This window comes from Phoenix dactylifera, chromosome 9, assembly GCF_051530095.1.
Source record: "Phoenix dactylifera cultivar Ajwa chromosome 9, Ajwa_hap1_PhDact_Kaust_v1.1, whole genome shotgun sequence".
NCBI classification, from domain to species: domain Eukaryota; kingdom Viridiplantae; phylum Streptophyta; class Magnoliopsida; order Arecales; family Arecaceae; genus Phoenix; species Phoenix dactylifera.
Genome location: NC_143198.1, coordinates 22,355,294 through 22,374,458, shown reverse-complemented (window position 1 = coordinate 22,374,458; position 19,165 = coordinate 22,355,294). Strand labels below are relative to the sequence as shown.

Below are 19,165 nucleotides of genomic sequence, written 5' to 3'. Positions count from 1 at the left end.
CATGTAAAATGTGAAAAATCATCAACGATTACAAGACCAAATTTCTTACCCCCTAGACTAGCAGTTCTAGTGGGTCCAAACAAATCCATGTGAATTAGTTCTAAGGGTTTTGATGTTGAGACTATGTTCTTAGACTTGAAAGAACTTCTTGTTTGTTTCCCTAATTGACATGCAGCACAAATTTTATTCTTTTCAAAGTCTATTTTTGGTAGTCCTTTGACTAGATCCTTTGTAATTAATTTAGAGATTAAATCCATGCTAGCATGCCCTAACCTACGATGCCATAACCAACTAGTCTCATTGACTTTGGGATTCATGGCTACAAGACATTGGCCATCCTTCATGGTGAGATCATCAAGATCTACCATGTAAACATTTCCATGCCTATGTCCTGTGAGTATGATCTCATTATCAATTGGACTACTAATTATGCATAGTGATGATTCAAATGATACTTTAAATCCCTTGTCACAAAATTGACTTATACTTAATAAATTATGTTTTAGTCCATTAACTAACAATACATTATCAATAAATGAGGAGGGTGATATGGAGATTTTACCAACACCAATGATTCGGCCTTTAGCATTGTCTCCAAATGTGACTCCTCCTCCTTCTTTTGATTCCAAGGTGACGAAGAGACTCTTGTCACCGGTCATATGCCTTAAGCAACTGCTATCAAGATACCACATTCTCTTTTTATTTCCGGCTGCAAGGCATACCTGCAAAATGATCATGTGAAGCTCTTAGGTACCCAAGTTTTCTTGGGTCCTTCGTGGTTAGTGTGGTTGGTTCCCTTAGGCACCCATACTTTAGTTATGTTTTTGGCTTTCACAAATGTACTCTTGTTAGTTTGGATCTTTCTTTGAATACAAGAGTAGGCTTTATGTCCATTCTTTCCACAATGAAAGCATGTAGGTTTTTCAGTTTTTACATCTTGTGCTTTTATGAAGAAATTCTTTAGATACTTTTGTTGTTTGTTAGTTTTATATCCTAATCCGGCTTTATTGAAAACAACTCTTTGATTTGAAAGAATAAGATTTAGTTTTTCAGAGCTTTGTGTAAATTTTTCAACAATTGGTTTGTACTTATGTACCTCGTTCTTAAGATTCAAATTTTCTTTAACTAGTTCTTCCTTATCCTGTTTAAGAGATTCAACATTTTATGCAAGTGAGGTATTATTATTGAGTAGGAATTTTATTTTTAGATTTAATTCCTTAATTAGTGTTTTTGCCTTTTCATTTTCAATGCTAAGTTTTGAATTTTTGATTTCTAGGTCAATAGTGTTAATATTTTTAATGCTCTCTTTTTCAATTAATAGGTTCTCAATATCTTCCTTCAGTTTTTGATTGGAGACTTTTAATTCTTTATTCTTTGCTCCTAACATACTACAATCACCCATAAGTTCTTGAAAAGCTTCATACAATTCTTCTAAAGTAAAATTTATAGTTGGGTTTTGACATACCTCGTCGTCTTCGAACGCCATGAAGCATAAATTGGCGGTCTCTTCCTTCTCTTCCTCGGAGGATGATGTGTCACTATCATCCCATGTTGCCTTCAATGCCTTCTTCTTCTTCTTTCCAAAGTACTTCTTTTGTTGAGGGCATTCGGAACGAATGTGTCCCGGTCTCTTGCAATCATAGCATATGATTGGGTCTCTTTCTTTTTCTTTTTCCTTTTCCCAATCATTTCTCCCTCCAAACTTTTTCCTAGGGAAGGGTTTCTTTTTCCTCATGAATTTTTTAAACTTCCTAACTATCAAACCCAAGTTCTCGTCCTCACTTTCTTCCTCACTCTCACTACTTTCTTCTTCACACACACTCGAAGTAGCCTTGAGTGCAATTGTCTTCTTCTTTGGCAAATCATCTTTATGTTGCTTCATCGTGAGCTCATGCGTCATTAATGAGCCCAAAAGTTGTTCTAGCCCCAAGGTGTTGAGGTCTTTGGCTTCTACGATCGCCGTGACCTTTGCTTCCCATGCTTTTGGCAAAGACCTGAGAATTTTACTCACAAGTTCCGGGTTAGTATAAGATTTACCCAAACTTTTTAGACCATTAATTATATCGGTAAAGCGTGTAAACATGCATGTGATGGTTTCATTGGGTTCCATCTTAAACAACTCATATTTGTGAACTAGAATGTTCACTTTGGACTCCTTGACTTGATTTGTACCCTCGTGGGTAACTTCAAGCCTATCCCATATTTCCTTAGCGGAACTACATGTGGAGACTCTATTAAACTCATTTGCATCTAAAGAACAAAATAATGAGTTCATGGCTCTAGAATTGAGTTGAGCCATCCTATCATCATTCTCATCCCAATCCTCTTCAGGTTTGGGATCTCGAATGCCATTAACCATGTGTGATGGTTCTTGTGGTCCCTTGACTATAACCCTCCACAAGGCATAGTCTTGTGCTTGAATGAAGATTCTCAGTCTAGTCTTCCAATAGGTATAATTTGTCCCATTGAAGAGTGGAGGTCTCTTGGTTGCTTGCCCCTCGGCAGGAACATTGTTAAAGGGTGTTGCCATCTAGATCTTTGGCTAAGACGGTTAGGTCTTTCAAGAAATACACAGAGCACCCGCTCTGATACCACTTGTTGCCCAGAGATGGTCACCCAAGAGGGGGGTGAATTGGGTGTTTTAAAAACTTTTTGACTATTTAAAAGTAAAACACACAAATATAAGAGCTAAAGCAAGAATAAAGCTATGAAGACAACCAATCGCAAACACAGGCTTTTATAGTGGTTCGGAGCCTCCACTGCTCCTACATCCACTCCCCAAAGCACCTTTGGGAATTTCCACTATAATCCACGATTACAGTACGGTAGTTTTGCGAGTTCACTACCCAACTCGTTGTTTTACACCGGGCTCACAACAAACCCTAAAACCCCCAATTTAACCTAGGCTTGGGACGCCTTTCCCTTGTTCCAAGTCCCTTGACTGGAACAAGCACAATGTTAAAAGAGTTTTACAAACAATTGGAAAGCTCTAAATAAGCAAATATGACAATGATAAACAATAGAACCCGGAAGAATCCTTTTGCCGTTGGAAGCGTGGGAAATGGTGATTCTTCCGATGTGGATCGCGTAGGTTTGAGTGTGAGCTTTGAATGCACGAGCGGAAGAGAGTAGTTGAGCTTGAAATCACTTGGGAAGCTTGAAAGCACTTGATTTCTTCACTTGAATGCACTAACTCCCTTGAACCTCTTTTTCTTTCTTCTCTCTTGAATGATTTTGCTTTGGGTTGGTGAAGAGTTGTTTAGAAGCACTTAAGAGGTCCCTTTTATAGCCCAAAAAGCAAATATAGCCGTTAGAGATAAAGTGAAGGAGATTTGAAATTCAAACCAAACCTGAAAAGTTGTCAGTCGCGTCCCAGGCGTTCCGGGGACGTCTCCGCTTCAACGAGAGACGTCTCGGCTACAAGATTTTACTTTTTACGTTGTCTGGGGACGACTCGGCTCTTTACGGGGACGGCTCTGGAATTGTACCGTTTGAATCCTTGCCTTTCTGATTTGCTGAGAGGGTCGTCTCTGCACTTTACGGGGATGTCTCGGCTTGTTTGCACTTTTTGAATGGGGACGACTCCGCTTCCTCGGGGACGACTCCGCTTCTTTATCTCAGAAAAAACATGTCTTCTGGAATTCCCTGAGAGAGTCGACTCCGCTCTTTCAGGGGACGTCTCTGCTGCCTTATCATCGAAAAAATCATTCTCTGAAAAACCCTGAGAGAGCCGTCTCCGCTATCTAGGGGACGACTCCGGAGATCTGCTTTTTACTTGCGGGGACGACTCCGCGTATGGTGGGGACGTCTCGCGCATGTCTCTTGAAAACTGCCTTTCTGCCGCCACTGAGAGAGTCGACTCCGCTACTGAGAGAGTCGACTCCGCTATCGCGGGGACGACTCGGCAGGTGCCGGGGACGTCTCCAGACGTGCCAGTTCTTCCTGTTTGTGCCAGAGACGTCTCTGAGACTATCAGGAGACGTCTCGGCTGTCCCTGAACTTTTTCTTTCATCTCAAAAAATTCTTCAATAAATTCATAAAAATTATGGGAACTTGCCTAAACATTTCTTAACAATATTCTTAATAAAACACATGAATTTCTCAATTAAATTGTTAAGATAAATGGAATTATACTCTAGTGTTTTGTATTCATCAAAATCCATTAGGGGGTCAACAAGGGTCATAATCTACGTGCCAATTATAACATAGGAAAATTTAATTGATTCAACTTCTCCGTTCCCTAAATCTTTTCTTTTCTTTCTTCTTTTTCTTTTTAATTAATTAACTCACCATTTATGTGTATTAGGAACTCCCTTGCATGAGTACAAGGTGCCTTTTAGCTTGATCTAGGCTTAATACCCTATTATAGCATGAAATCCCCTATTTTCCATCCGGATGAACAGTAACCCGGACCGACAGCCTGTTACTTCATCCCGGGTTTGATCCACTTTTCAGACTCCGAATTTGATGAAATTTTTACCTAACATCCTACGCTCATAGAGAATTCCAGAATAGTAATATGCATCACTATCGGAGGCCGTTTGACCTCCGAAATAATTCGCCTAAGTTGGAACTTCGACATAGTTTTTCCGTAGTGCCGGAAAAATTTGTCGAAATCCGATTCTTCCTCTTTTAACCACCTCTACAATCCTTATCCGACCCCTCTAGACTACATCCCCCATTTGTATAGCCTAATATCATCAAAAGACTAGATAGGGATGGATATTTACCTTTTTCTTTTTGAAAATCGAGGTCCTTGCGTAGAGGGGAAGGAGATCTACACTTTTCCCTTCAGTTGGCAGCGCAACCGGAATCTCCTTCCTTTTCTTTTTCTTCTTCTTCTTCTTCTTCTTCTTCTTCTTCCTCTTCCTTTCTTCCTTTTCTTTCCTCTCCTTCTTTTTCTTCCTCCCTGTTGCCGTCTGAGAACCCCCTCCCTCTTTCTTTCTCTGCTTCATTCCGTGAGCCAGCTCAAACCCTCCAATTAAATCACATCAAGATACTATTCATCCTTTCTTTAATATTATTAAATTCCCATTTTGCCCCTAACACTTCAACATATCTACTGTTATGCCATTAACTTTTGATTCCTTTCCAATTTTACCCTTACCACTTCAACGTATCTACAACTATGCCATTATATTTTGATTCCTTCCAATTTTACCCCTTATATCAATTTTAAAGGACTATTCTATCCCTTTTTATATAAAATTTTTTTTGGGGTTATTACAAAACCAAATTGCCAAATCGAGCCAAAATCCTTCCCTAACTGCCCTCCATCCTGGATAACATAGCAAACATCGGCTACACTAACTCTAGATCTACAAGAAGTACTCCACACCCAGACATTCGGGCAAGGGTGCCCCGGAATTGGGAGCGACCGAATCCTCTCCGCAAGTGGCTCCCCAAACAATTGATCAATCCGGAGGGTGTCTCACCCCCCGCCTTCGGGAAGGAGTAGGTCACAAACCCAGAATCCATCCCCAGCCTCAGCACTGACTAGGGTTGGCCATCGCCACATAGGGAGCTCATCCACCCAAGCATCCTCCGCCAAGTCCACCATCTGGCCATCATCAATCAACTATCTGCATCTCGAGAGGACCAAAGGCACAAACCTACTGATCTCGCGCCACACAAGTGAAACCCTCCGACCCCTGGACGGGGTCACACCGCACCCAAAGGGGCCTTATCGGGCGACAATCAACTGACTCTAGAGAGACTGAGGCTCCAGAAGAACTCTGGCTGTGTATCGAGCGATCAATACCTCCCTCCGGGTCAATAAAGACTGAATGCCCAGCACCCCCGCCCTAGTCGGAAAGTAAACCGACTCCCAATCCAACAGATGTATGCCTCGTCTGCCACCTTGCGATCCCCAGATAAAGTCCCGAGCCAACCTCTCAATTCTCGTCAACACTGCCTTGGGGATAGCGGTGTTCGACATTAGGTAGACCAGCATAGAATAGAGAACAGACCTGACAAGGATGACTCTACCCATCATGGAGAGCAAGGCCGCCCTCCAGCCATCCAACCTCTGCTGCACCCAGTACCACCTCCTGATAGTCTGAGATTTGCAACCTCCTCCCAATGATAGGGACACCCAGATAGCCCCATGATCCAACCTGCTCTCGCATGCCAAGAAGACCTCTAATCTCCTGTCGCACCCGCAGCTCAGTCGTTGGGCTAACGGCAATGGTAGATTTCAGGAGATTCACCTTCTGACCCGAAGTTCGACAGTAATCCTCCAAGATCTTCCGAAGAACAATGGCGTCCCTAGGCTTGGCCCTGGTCAGGAGAAGGCAATCATCTGCAAAAAGAATATGGGTGATCGTCGGGGCACCAGGTGCAGGGACATAGGCCTCCAGTGCCTGCTCCCCACACGTTTGTCGCAGGCCACGAGACAAGACATTAGCTTAGATAATAAAAAGATACAGAGATAGAGGACAACTCTGGTGCAGACTGACGGACGACCGAAAGAAGGGCGATGGTGTGCCGTTGACCAAAATGGAGAAGGATGGCCCCAGCACACTCCCTAGGACCCAGAAAATTCAGATCTCATGGAACCTAAAACTCACCAACGCACTGCGCAAGAAAGACCATCGGACTCTGTCATAAGCTTGCTCCATATCGAGCTTCACTGCCATGTAGCACTGTCGCCGCGGAGCACGCTGCAAATCCCACATTATCTCTCGGGCTATCATGACGTTGTTGGTAATGCTCTGACCACCAACAAATGCTCCCTGCTCCAGGCAAACCAGATGGAGGAGAAGAGGCTGCATCCTTCCCACCAAAATTTTTGCCACCACCTTGTAAAGGGTGGTGCAAAGACTGATGGATCTATGGTGGCTGGGCTCAAACGCATCACAATGCTTCAGAATCAGGAAGATAAAGGTGGCCTTCCAGTCTTCTGCTATGACTGCTGAGCTGAAGAAAAGCCAGACTGCCTCCACCACTACTCTTCCAATAATGCCCTAATATCTCTTGAAGAAAAATGGGGGAAACCCATTAGGCCCAGGGGCTTTGTCCTCCCCCAGGGCCCAGACAGCCCTCCTGATCTCTGCCTCCGACATCCCCTCCACCAGCATAGCATTCTCCGACGATCCCACCACAGTATCCGGGCGCGGTAAGGCAACTCCGCTATCTACCTCCTCCACCTCGGACCATCTCGAATGGAAGAAATCGAATAGGAGGCGTTGGATCGAGCCCTCCTCCTCCACCCGAGACCCTAAATCATCCCGCAGGAATCTGATTGTGCTCCTCTGCCGCCTAATAATAGTAGACCTATGGAAGATGCGAGTATTCCTGTCCCCTTCCTGCAGCCACTGGACCTGGAACTTCTGCCTCCAGAACACTTTCTTTTGCCTCAAAAGAGTTGGTTCTGATAAGGTATTGCATACTGGATACCGACTTCCAATTTGTCATAAGAAATTTAAGGCCACTCTATAGTAGGAGGTTGCTAATCTTTTGTATTTTGATTACAAATCCAGGACTTGTATTACATATGGAACATCTGGCATATGACCAAATCTTATAGTCCGGCTATCATTCACTTAAGCAGACTCTGTGAACTGCTCTTATTTTGATTCATATTAGATTCACTTCTCTTTGCTTTGGAATTTTCTTAATTTGTTAACCTCTCCTGTTCTTGGGCATGTGTTCCTTGTTTCCAGTTAGGGCTTGACTTCTCCAATCATTTATTGGACCAAACATGTTCTTTGTTGCATGGGCACTTAGATGATGTGTTTATTAGGGAGTTGCTCTCATCGATGGGGCGGCTGGACTCGATAGCCATCTTTTCAAATTTCATAGCTTAAATCCTAGGATTTGATTCTGAACATCAGTTGATTTCCTGGCTTGTTATTCCTTCTTCTGACTACTCGTAATGGAATTTCCACATCCAACTTTTTATGGCCACAACACATACATACTTGTGAACACATTATACAAAGTAAAAACAAATTTAGTATAACATAAAATGATATTATACATGACAAGGATGCCCAATCAGAACTGATTCAAGGGAACATAAAATCAACATACCTTGAAATTGATCAAAACAACAAACATCAACAAATGGGCAGGTATCTCCAGCAAGGTAGTTTTCAGGAATATGAGTTTACCACAAACAGGACAGAAAACAGAGCACGGTGCATATAAATAAGAATTATTATAGAGCTAGAATGACACAAAAAGACACTAGTGACAGAATGACACAAGGTGATAGTGAAAAAGGGAAATAGGTGCTTACGGGGAAGAGGTAAATATAGTAATCTTCAATTGTTAACATGCTATTCCATAAGAGGATTCATGAACTACAAATAAGACAAAAGTTTTACCAATTAAAACAGACACCAGCTGGAAAAAGGCTCCTTTATACATTAAACAATCCAGGTCACGCCTTATTCTATCTTGCACTAAAATCAGGGGATGTTTGCCCACTCAACCTAAATTTTAAAATTAAAGATACAGAAGGAGTATAATAATTTATACATTAAACAATGGCCGAAGCAACGCTACAATAATTCCATTGACAGGTTGAAGGGACCCACGACAAAGAAGAAAAATAGCAGAGGATAAAAAAAAATCAAGAACTTGAGGAACCGATGAGAGGGAACAGAGGATTAAACAACGGATGGAATCTCGAGGAACCGACCAAATTTTTTAATTTAAAAATTTTTAAATGAAGTCTGCAATCGATTTGCCGATTTCACTTAAAATTTTCAAATTAAAAACTGCGGCCGCGTCTTCTGTTTCTTTCGAAACAAGAGATGCGGCCGAGGCCTCGGCCTCCGCCGCGCCCCCGCGGGATTTCTGCCCTCCGTCGGGCTCCGCTGCCCCTCACCGGACTCCACCGCCCCTCCACGACTTTCCGATGGCGGCCACAGGTGGTCTTCCTTCCTCTCTTCTCCGTGCTCTCTCTCGTTCTTTTCTTCTTCCCCGACTCCGGCGGAGAAGAGTTTCTCGATTCGTACCGCCCGATTTCGGTACGAACCGGAGCTGTACTGGTCCGGTAGGCAACCAGTATGCCTATCGGCTATCGGACTCGGTACGGCGGATCTTGGTGAAAAGACTTTCAGCATGTTCCTGGCAAGGGGTTTTGGAGTTTAAAAATTAGGTTGTTTGCCTTGCTAAGCTTCAGCATAAAAATCTTGTGAGACTACTGGGTTGCTGCATCGAGCAGGAAGATGGGCTCCTAGTCTATGAATTTCAACACAACACAAGCCTTGACAAATTTTTATTTGGTGTGCACGGCTTCCATCTTCTCCTCATAAGAAAAACTCACACTCTTTACCAGTTGAAAATGCTACTAGTTTTACTAATAAAGAAGTAATATGGTTAGGATTTTATGTATATATCACTATGCCATGTATTTTTCACTAGCCTTTGCTATGTAGAATATCATATAATTTTGTTATTTTTAGCGGTGGACTAGGATCCTATGAACCAGATTCAAGTCCGATCAGATCAGTCTTTGTTAAAAGACAAGGGTTTGACACGGGTGATGTGAGCCGTTGGATGTGATCACCCAAAAGTCTTATGATTTGGAGGCTCTAACCAATGCATCAACTTGTCAAACACGAATATTTTGAATAACATGATAAAATGCCTATATTTGACTACTCGCTGCATAAACTAGGGGGCTCCAAATCACCTATTTCTTGGCCTATCAATGCCCAAGCATTTTGAGCAAGGGGCTATAAGAAAACCTAAACTGTGCATAAAGGAGTTTATATAACTGCTGCACCATCCAACTAGGAGAGCTCGAGTCCATGAAACCATTTATTATTTTGGACCAAGCTAAGGACAGTTGCTTGCCCGAGCCAACCCTCTGATGGCCCAACCACTTTTCAAAACCAATTTTGTAGAAGAGAATGCAACAAATAAAAAAGAAAAAGTAAAAGAGGAGGGAAAAAAAAAAGAGCAGGAGTTGGGGTGGGGGGAGGGGAGGGGAGGTTGGAGATGCCCATTCAGTGCTTCATTTCGAAGGCCAACCAAGGTAGGCCAAAAGCAGAGGATTATGATCAGGCCATAGATTTGTCTTCTATACATAGGAGAAAAATACACTTAATTTCTACAACTCTCTACCTAACAAACCTAACACTATTTACAACATGCAAAGGCCAACCAAGGTAGGCCAAATGCAGAGGATTATGATCAGGCCATAGATTTGTCTTCTATACATTAGAGAAAAATGCACTCTTAATTTCTACAACTCTCTACCTACCAAACCTGACGCTACTTACAACATGCAAAGGCATATGGAGAGCTTAACAAAGTGGCTTGAAGCCCATGTAGCTCCCACTAGTGTATTGTCTCCAAGCATCTATTCCTCCAAAGAAAGTAATTGAAACCAAGCTTAAGGCCATCACCATGCTAACCATAAACACAATGAGAGAAACCCTGCCTGACTTTTTGACAGCTCTTTGTAACATGGCCAATCCAATAGCTGAAGCCACAAAACAAACCATAGCATAAATTGTAGCTTGATCTATACCTTTCATCCCGAGGATAACATACTGAATGGTGGACATTGATGCTGTGAATGGTACCATGAAAATTGTTGTTGCTGCTGTATTCTGCCAGTCAAGAGATGAAGCAAAGGATGTTAATAGCAGAAGCTATAGTATGGTTGACTCTTTTTTTCATTTTGAAAGCATTATTAACGGACATTGTGTAAGCACTCATGTAGGGTCTGTTTATACATTAGTTATGCACTTGGAAGGTCTTGGGCATTTAAGAAGGGCCAATGAATTGAAATAATATTTTCTGCCTAGCCTTTTCATATGAGGTCCCATAAGGACTCATGCAGGGTTTGTTTATACCTACATTAGTTATGCCCTTGGAAGGTCTTGAACATTTAAGAAGGGCCAAGGAATTGAAATAATATTTTTTGCTTAGCCTTTTCATATTGTTACGAACTGTATTGAAGCCAACCAAACCCATAACCTTTGTATGATTAGCGAATACTACAGCATGGGTCATGTTAGGGCTATCCATGATGTAATCATAGTGTTTGTAATTGTGTTTGGAATTGGTCTCTTATCTTGGCGAGCATAAGAGGGCTTAAATTAGGAGAATATGAGGAACCCTGCAAATATATGTTTAGTCTTATATTAATTAATTGTCTCTAGGGTTAAAAAACTAAATAATATCTTCTAGTTAGTCTTTTTGGCCTCATAATCCTATGTCATTACTATATATATATATATATATATATATATATATATATATATATATATATTGTGTGTGAGAACTTGTATTTAGTTCCATATTGGTTATGCATTAGAAAAGTTTGGGCATTTAAGGATGGCCAAGGAACTCAATACTACCTTCCTGCTAGTCTTTTTGGGTGAGGACCTAAGTCCTAGTAATTAGGCTCTGTTTGGCAGAGCTTTTGGTGGGCCAAATGGTACTTTCTAACTCCCAAAAATACTTTTGGATGAAATAGGAGTGTTTAGTAAAAAAATAGAAAAGTTGTTTTAGTTTTCTGGAACTTCTTGAGAGAAGCTCCAAAATGAAACTTCTTTGGAAAAACACTTTTAGCATGCGCCGGAAAGCTGTTTTGATTTATAATTTTTTTTTTTGGGATCATGATACTCATAATAAAATATTATAATTATAAAAAATATTTTTTTATATTACAAAAATCTGCTAGAGTTCCTAAAAATATTATATTAATAAAATATTAATATAATAAAAATAATTATAATATTTTATACTTTTATTAGTGTATTATACAATAAATATAATATTATATTACATTATATTGATATGTTATGTTATATAATATCAAATTATATTATATTTTTATGCTATAGTATACAATATTATATTATGATATTATAATAATATTATATACATTATAGTAAAATTATGCTATATTATATATTTATGTATTAATACATATTATATTTTATTATGCTATATTGTATAATACTATGCGATGGTCATTTTGTCATACCAAAAATACTTTTTCAATTTATTTACCAAACACATTTTAAAGTTTCACAGCACTTTAAAAATATAGTTACTAAACAGCAAATAGCGTTTTATAAAAGCTCTACTTCAAAAAGTTCTATTTGCGAAAGCTCTACTACCAACAGCTCTGCCAAACGGGGCCTTAGATTAGTTTCACTTGGAGAAGAAAAGGATAATCATAAGTAGTGCATAGATATTTATAGATAAAATATAATATTAGTTGATAAATTTAAGTGACATGAGGGATAAGAGAGTTACCTGTGGAGGTAGTCCAATCTGAAGAAGCATAGGGTTTATGACCAATCCTCCTCCAATGCCAAAGATGCCACTGAAAACCCCTGTTAAGAGTGCAGCTGATGGAAAAACAAACATAGGCAAGGCTTCAATCCTTGTTTCCGCTACAGTGCCCTACATGATCAAGCTGTTAATTCATGCCACCTTTAGCCATAATCTGATAGACAGAGACACAGTCCGAGAATGATCAAGTTAATATTTGTATCCAGGAACTAACCTTGCCATGTATTTGTTGGCGATTTTGATGTTGCGATTTCTTCTTTTTCTTATCATACAGAATATACGTCATAAAAGCAATGGCAAACGGAACTTGGGATAATGTGATGAGCCAGTATGCAACTCCACATGGTCTTATGTTTATCACACCCTGCAGAGAAATTATGATTAGATGAAGTCAGAATAGTTACTTATTAAGAAGAAATAGAATAGTTGAAGAATCAGCTCATTGGAAGCCAGTTAAAGCCACAAGTCCATTGTCAATGATTGTTAGTAACAGTTTGTTGGTACCTCATGACCCCTGAGGACTTGCCCTTGAAGAGGTGAAGGGTTCAAATTCTAGGTATTTCTGAAAGGAGAGAGAAAAAAAGCTTCAAATTTGATGCTAGGATCACAATGACAAATTGTTATTTTTATAATTTATTTTAGAATAATCTATTCTATTATAATGATAATTTGCCATTATAATTTGTCTTCTGCACTAGAACATCTATTGATGTTAGTAGGCAAGGTGATCCATCAAGAAAATAGCAACCAACCTTGATGTCAGCATAGCATGTGGACAGTTCTATAGAAGGCAAGCAAGATGTATGAGAAGTAGATTTGGAAACGAAGCTCAGGTCAAAGATCAAGAAAACCGAAAACAACATTGAAAAAGGGCTGGTCCTTGTAATAAAAAAGGATTGTGGTTGTAAAAGTGCAAGAGGAGAAACAACCAAAATTGGATCTTCCTCTAGCTGAGACATGAGCATATTATTGTCTCTGGCCTTCCACCTTGATCCTATGCAGCTGCCAAGGGAATAAAATCCTAGTGGACAGGAGCCTTTTACATGCGAGCCCTAACCGAATCCACCCACTCCTCTCAGATGGCCTTTTTGGACCAAGCTATAGCTTTGGATCTTATGGATGAGTTCAAATTCTTTGTAGTTTATATCAAAATAAAAGATTCTTTATAATTTAGGGTTGAACTGGTAAGACCGAGCTCTACAATCATGATCATCTGTATATTACACGATCGTCGTGATCGTATAAAACTGGAGGCTCTGATAGTGGCAATTACCTTTCTAGCTAAACTCCAAAGTTTAAAAAGCAATCCGACTTGGATCCAACTTGACTTGATGTGACATAGCAATATCTCATGTGTCTAAATCCATCTTTATCTACTTAGTCCTGACCAGACCTACATTCATCAAGTTAGATTCCATATGTAGATATAGAAAGGCATTAAACTCAGCATGATAGATGCCAATTAGTAAGTATGAGCAAAGACTTCACTCTAAAATAATAATAATAATAATAATAATAATAATAATAATAATAATAATAATAATAATAATAATAATAAAACATGTATGAGCAAAGAAGGTGATTTAATCATAGAACTAGCCCACGAAAGAACCAGAAAAGCTTGTTTCTGATGGCACGCGCTGATATTTTTGTTTCAAAAAAAGAGAGAGAAATCCTCAATCTCTCCCATTGGCTATTGCAGCCGGATCCCTGTGGAGGGCTATTTAGGCTGAAAGATAGAAGAAAATAATCAACCCACTGGAACTTTCCTGTGGGTTGAAAGAAGTCGGTTGGCGTAAAAGATAGAAGAAAGAAAATCTATAAAAGTCGATGGGTTCTTTACGTGGTGGAATTAACTTTATCGAAGTGATACTCAGTGACAAGATCACGTGAAACATAGACAGTGCAAACAAGAAGACAATAAAGGAATCATACCTTCCCATTCTCATCTCCTAGCAGGACATGAAGCACACAGAAAGAAAGCCAAATCAAGATCAAGACCACCACCTCCTTCCATGGAATACTCAGCCCACCGTCTTCTGCCCCAGCCAAGAGCGGTTCTTCCATCTCCTCATCCTTCTCCATCCTAGAAGCCTCGACTCTCCTCACCTCCTCCGTCTCCAACTTCCAGCGCTTGAACCCACTAGTGCAGGTCTTGTAGGTGGAACATGCGAGGAAGGCAGCTAAAAGGACAGTTATGAGCCAATCTGGGAACATAAGGTTGCACATGACCCCGATACTCACCCCTAAGGGCATGCATGGCTCTAAGAGCAGGCAAATCTCATAGTTGATCAAAGACTTGCCTCCAGGACCTGGGCTTGCGAGGAAGATGTTATATAACACGTTGGAAAGTGACCCTGATGTGACCATGAAGGCTGAGTAACTGGTGGCTGTCTTGAGGTCTAGGCCAGCCACAAGGTTCAGGATGGGGAGGTAGAGGGATCCACCACCAACCCCTCCTGCACTTGAAACTGAGGCAGCCATGAAACAGAGGATCCATGCTAAAACTGTATTGTACTTGACTCTTGGTTGATGCTTCCTCCAGTGAGATAATTCGATAAGAAGGTGGTCTAGACCATGGGGTTGTGCATTGGCTTGGGTCCTTTTGGCAGTGGAGAGGTGAGTAATGCTAAGGATGACGAGGGGGAGGAGATACCATTTGATAAAAACTAGAGAATTCTTCATTTGTCTCTGGTAGTTTTTTTTTTTATAGCACGGACGACCACGGGCGGTACGCTTGCTTCGGAGGGGATCCGCGGGGCTTTTTTTTTTTTTTTTTGCTAAAAGCGGGTTATCATACACAACGTGTATGAATACACCCAATAAGGTCAAAATACACTAGCTCACGGAGTGCCAATGGCATCTCCGCCTCCCCCACCCAAAGGGTGTACCCTGAATGATGAGCTGCAAAGGCAGCCACCCAATCGGCCGCCCCATTGGCTTCTCTGAATACATGTTTGGCCTCGACAGCCACCCCAACCCCACACATCATCCCAATGTCCCGAATCAAGGGATGGTCTGTGCCCACACCCCTCAGCCCCTCCTGGATCCACCTGATGACTGTGGCCGAGTCGCCCTCCAGGACAACCGAGCCAGCCCGCAGTACCTGCCTCGCATATCGAAGACCCGCCCAAGCAGCTTGTAGCTCTGCCCCGGGGATCGAAATGCCGAACAACTGACAACCACTTGCTGCCACCACTCTGGAGTGCGGGCCCCGTATCACAAAACCCGCACCATCCGCGCACCTCCATCCTGTACAGATCCGTCGAAATTGACCTTGAGGAAACTCGGGGGTGGGGGCTCCCAGGTGAAAAACACCATCTGAGGAGCTGCCGAAGCAAAGAGGGAACCCCAGGTGTCCCAAGCTATCGAAGGTCCATCGGAAGAGGGTCTGATCTCCAATGCCTGTGCTCGCGCGAACTCCGCTACAAACCTTGGTGACACCCTGCGCTCACCGAGGGTGCGGGCGTTCCGGGCCAACCAGATCTGAAGAGCTGTGCAGGTCGCTCTGATAGCCTCCTGACATGTCTGAGGGCGGGCCAACCACTGCTGTATCATCTGTAAAAACTGAAGCCTCCCACTCCAGACCTCTCGCGGGATCCCTGCCCACTGCCATGCTGACCTCGCCCACGGACACTGGAAGAGCATGTGGTCGACCGACTCCTCGACACTGCATGTACCGCACTCCACTGGGATCCCCCAGCCTCGCCTGCTCAGCACTGCTCTAGTCGGAAGGCGGTCCCACGCCACCTTCCATAGAAAGAGTGCCACCCTCGGGTGAAGCCCCGACCTCCAGATCCAGGTGCAGTCCTGTCCCGGCTCATGCTCTCGCTGGATAACCTGGGAAAGGTCTCCCAGTCTGATGCTAGACCGGCAAGAGGTGCCCCAGATCCTGACATCTGGTCCCCCACATCCAGGCACCAGGAGGGACCGGATCCTCTCAACTAGGTGTCCTCCGAACAGCTGTCGTAGCCTGGCGTCATCCCACCCAGACTCTCCCGGGGCAAGAAGGTCGGAGACCCGCAACCCCTCTACTACCTCAACATCGACCATGGTCGGCCACCACCTCAGTGGAACTGTATCAATCCATGGGTCCGTCGTCACATCAATACTCCGCCCATCGCCTATCAACCACCTGGTATTTGCTGACATCGTCGGCAGGTGCCTCGCAATCTCACGCCACATGAAGGAAACTCGCCGCCCTCTCCATGCCACCTCTGAGCCCTCGCGGCCATATCTGGCTGCCATCACCTGACTCCACAACCCATGTGGCTCTAATAGGAATCGAGCTGCATGCCGAGCAATGAAGGCCTCACGCCGCTCCAACAGGGACTGCACCCCGAGACCGCCCTCACTGGTAGGTCGGCAGACATGCTCCCAGGCCACCAAATGCACCCCGTGACCTCCCTAGGAAGCACCGCTGCAATCGCTCGACTCTCAGCAAGGTCGTCTTCGGAACCACGGTGTTGGCCATGAGATATACTGGCATGGATCCCAACACCGATCTGATCAGAGTCAGTCTCCCCATCATAGATAAGGAGGCCGTTCTCCATCCCTCCAGCCTGCTCTCTACCCGCTGCACCAGACTGGAGCACTCTGCCACCCGTAGTCTGCGTCCTGTGATGGGAACTCCCAGATAGGTCAATGTCTCCTCCTGCCCAGGTATCTGCAAAATCCCTCGGATCTCCTGTCTGACCCTACTCTCCGTGCTCGGGCTGAAGTAAACAGTTGACTTTTGGAAGTTAATTCTCTGGCCTGACACCGCGCAATAATCCGCCACCATCCTACGAAGGACCCGTGCATCAGAGACCCGCGCCCTGGCCAACAAAAGACAATCGTCAGTGAAGAGTAAGTGAGAAAGAGGACTGGCCCCCGAGGCAGGGACGTAGGCCTCCAAGTCCCTGCGAGCACTCACTCTCTGCAAATCTCGAGACAAAATGTCAGCACAAATAATAAACAAATAAGGTGATAGAGGGCATCCCTGATGCAGCCCCATAGTGGACTCGAAGAAAGGTGACGGTGTGCCGTTGACCAAAATAGAGAACTTTAGCCCCCTAACACACCCCAAGACCCAACCAATCCACCGCCTGTGGAACCCATACGCCTCCAGTGCCTGCTGAAGAAAACTCCATCTGACCCTGTCGTAAGCTCTCTCCATATCCAGCTTAATAGCCATCAAGCTATGTCGCTTCGATGCTCGCTGAAAATCCCACATCATCTCCTGGGCTAACAGAACATTATGGAAAATGTTTCTGCCAGCTATAAACGCCCCCTGCTCCTGGCTGATAATGCCAGGCAGAAGGGGCTTCATTCTTCCGACCATTATTCTTGCCACAACCTTATACAAGGTTGTGCACAAACTGATGGGCCTGAAGTGACTGGGCTCTGCTGCCTCCTGACGCTTCGGGATGAGCGTGATGAAGGTAGCCTTCCAATCCCCTGGCATCATCGCCTGAGAGAAGAAATACTGAACAACCTCTACCACCGCTATCCGAATAATACCCCAATACTGTCGGAAGAAAAATGGAGGAAAACCATCCGGTCCCGGGGCCTTGTCTGGAGCCAAGGCCCAGACTGCCTCCTGTACCTCCTGAGCCGACACCGGTCGGACCAGGGCTGCATTCTCATCATCCTTGATCCGCGCGTCCACCCTCGGGGGGTAGACTCTGTCGCCGGAGTCCTCATCCTCCGTCCATCTGGCACGGAAGAAATCCAACAGGATCTGTCGGATGGCAGGCTCACCTTCCACTCGATGTCCGGACCCATCTCGCAATGAGTGGATCATGCTCCGCTGCCTCCGGATAACCGTCGTCCGGTGGAAGAAACTGGTGTTACGGTCCTCCTCATGCACCCACTGAATCCGGAATTTCTGTCGCCAGAAGATCTCGTGCTGCCGTAGTAGTGAGTGGTGAGTCGCTAGAAGCCCCCGGAGGTCACCCATGCCATCCTCCGAGAGCGCACCTTCAAGATCTTCCTTCCTCTGCAACTCAGCAATCGCAATCTCAACCCCCTCAACTCTTCGGAAAATATCGCCCACAACCTCGCGATTCCATCGCCGGAGATGCCTCCTAGCCAATTCTAGTTTGCGTGATATCTGGTGCATAGCATCTCCACGCACCGGAGTGCGCCAAGCATCACGGACAATATCCCAGGACTGCGGGTACGACAGCCAAACCTTCTCAAAGCGGAAGGGGCTATGATGACAAGGTCCCGATGATGTAGAAATCAACAGGGGGCAGTGGTCCGAGGCGATCCGAGGTAAGTGACTAACCCTGCAAGTGGGAAAACGGAGGATCCAGTCCGGGGACGCAAAGGACCTGTCTAGACGCTCCCAAATCCTCGCACTGCCGAGCTGATTATTGCACCAAGTAAACTGAGGTCCGGAGAAACCTAAGTCCACCAGGCCAATACGCGACACAAAGTCGCGAAACTCCCTCCTGTCCGCTCTATCCATGAAGGCAACCCCACCCCTCTTATCACTCGATCTCAGGATGCAGTTGAAGTCACCAACTATAACTGTCGGGACACCCTGGGCAGTGAGACTGGTGATCTCTTGCCAGAGGACCCTCCTGATCCTGTAGTCCGTGCTCGCATACACCCCACACAGTACCCATGGAGCGGTGTCTGGTGCTGATACAATCATAATCACCTGTTGGAGGCAGTTGTGGAAGACATCAAAAGTCGCCACCCATCGCCTCCACAGGAGCAGGATACCTCCCAATAGCCCCGGGGACTCAACTGCATATGTCTCCCAGTCCCTCCCCAGGCGCCGTCTCAGATGAGCAAGCCCCTCACCAGATAGCCTGGTCTCACTCAAAAAGCAGATCTCCGGACAGTGAACTTGCACTAACCGTTTAAAGGAAGACATGAAGGACGGCTTGGCCGCCCCCTTACA

General features: G+C 44.0%; 1 protein-coding gene across 1 annotated transcript; it reads right to left on the bottom strand.

Annotated features, from left to right (window-relative positions):
• Window positions 1-5,984: 5,984 nt before the first annotated feature.
• Window positions 5,985-6,773, bottom strand: LOC149752882 (uncharacterized). The gene is made up of 2 exons (XM_089925652.1): window positions 6,570-6,773; window positions 5,985-6,362 (listed from the first exon to the last, which is right to left on the bottom strand). Exons 1-2 carry the CDS (start codon window positions 6,771-6,773, stop codon window positions 5,985-5,987), a joined length of 582 nt encoding a protein of 193 aa, XP_089781778.1.
• Window positions 6,774-19,165: the final 12,392 nt, after the last annotated feature.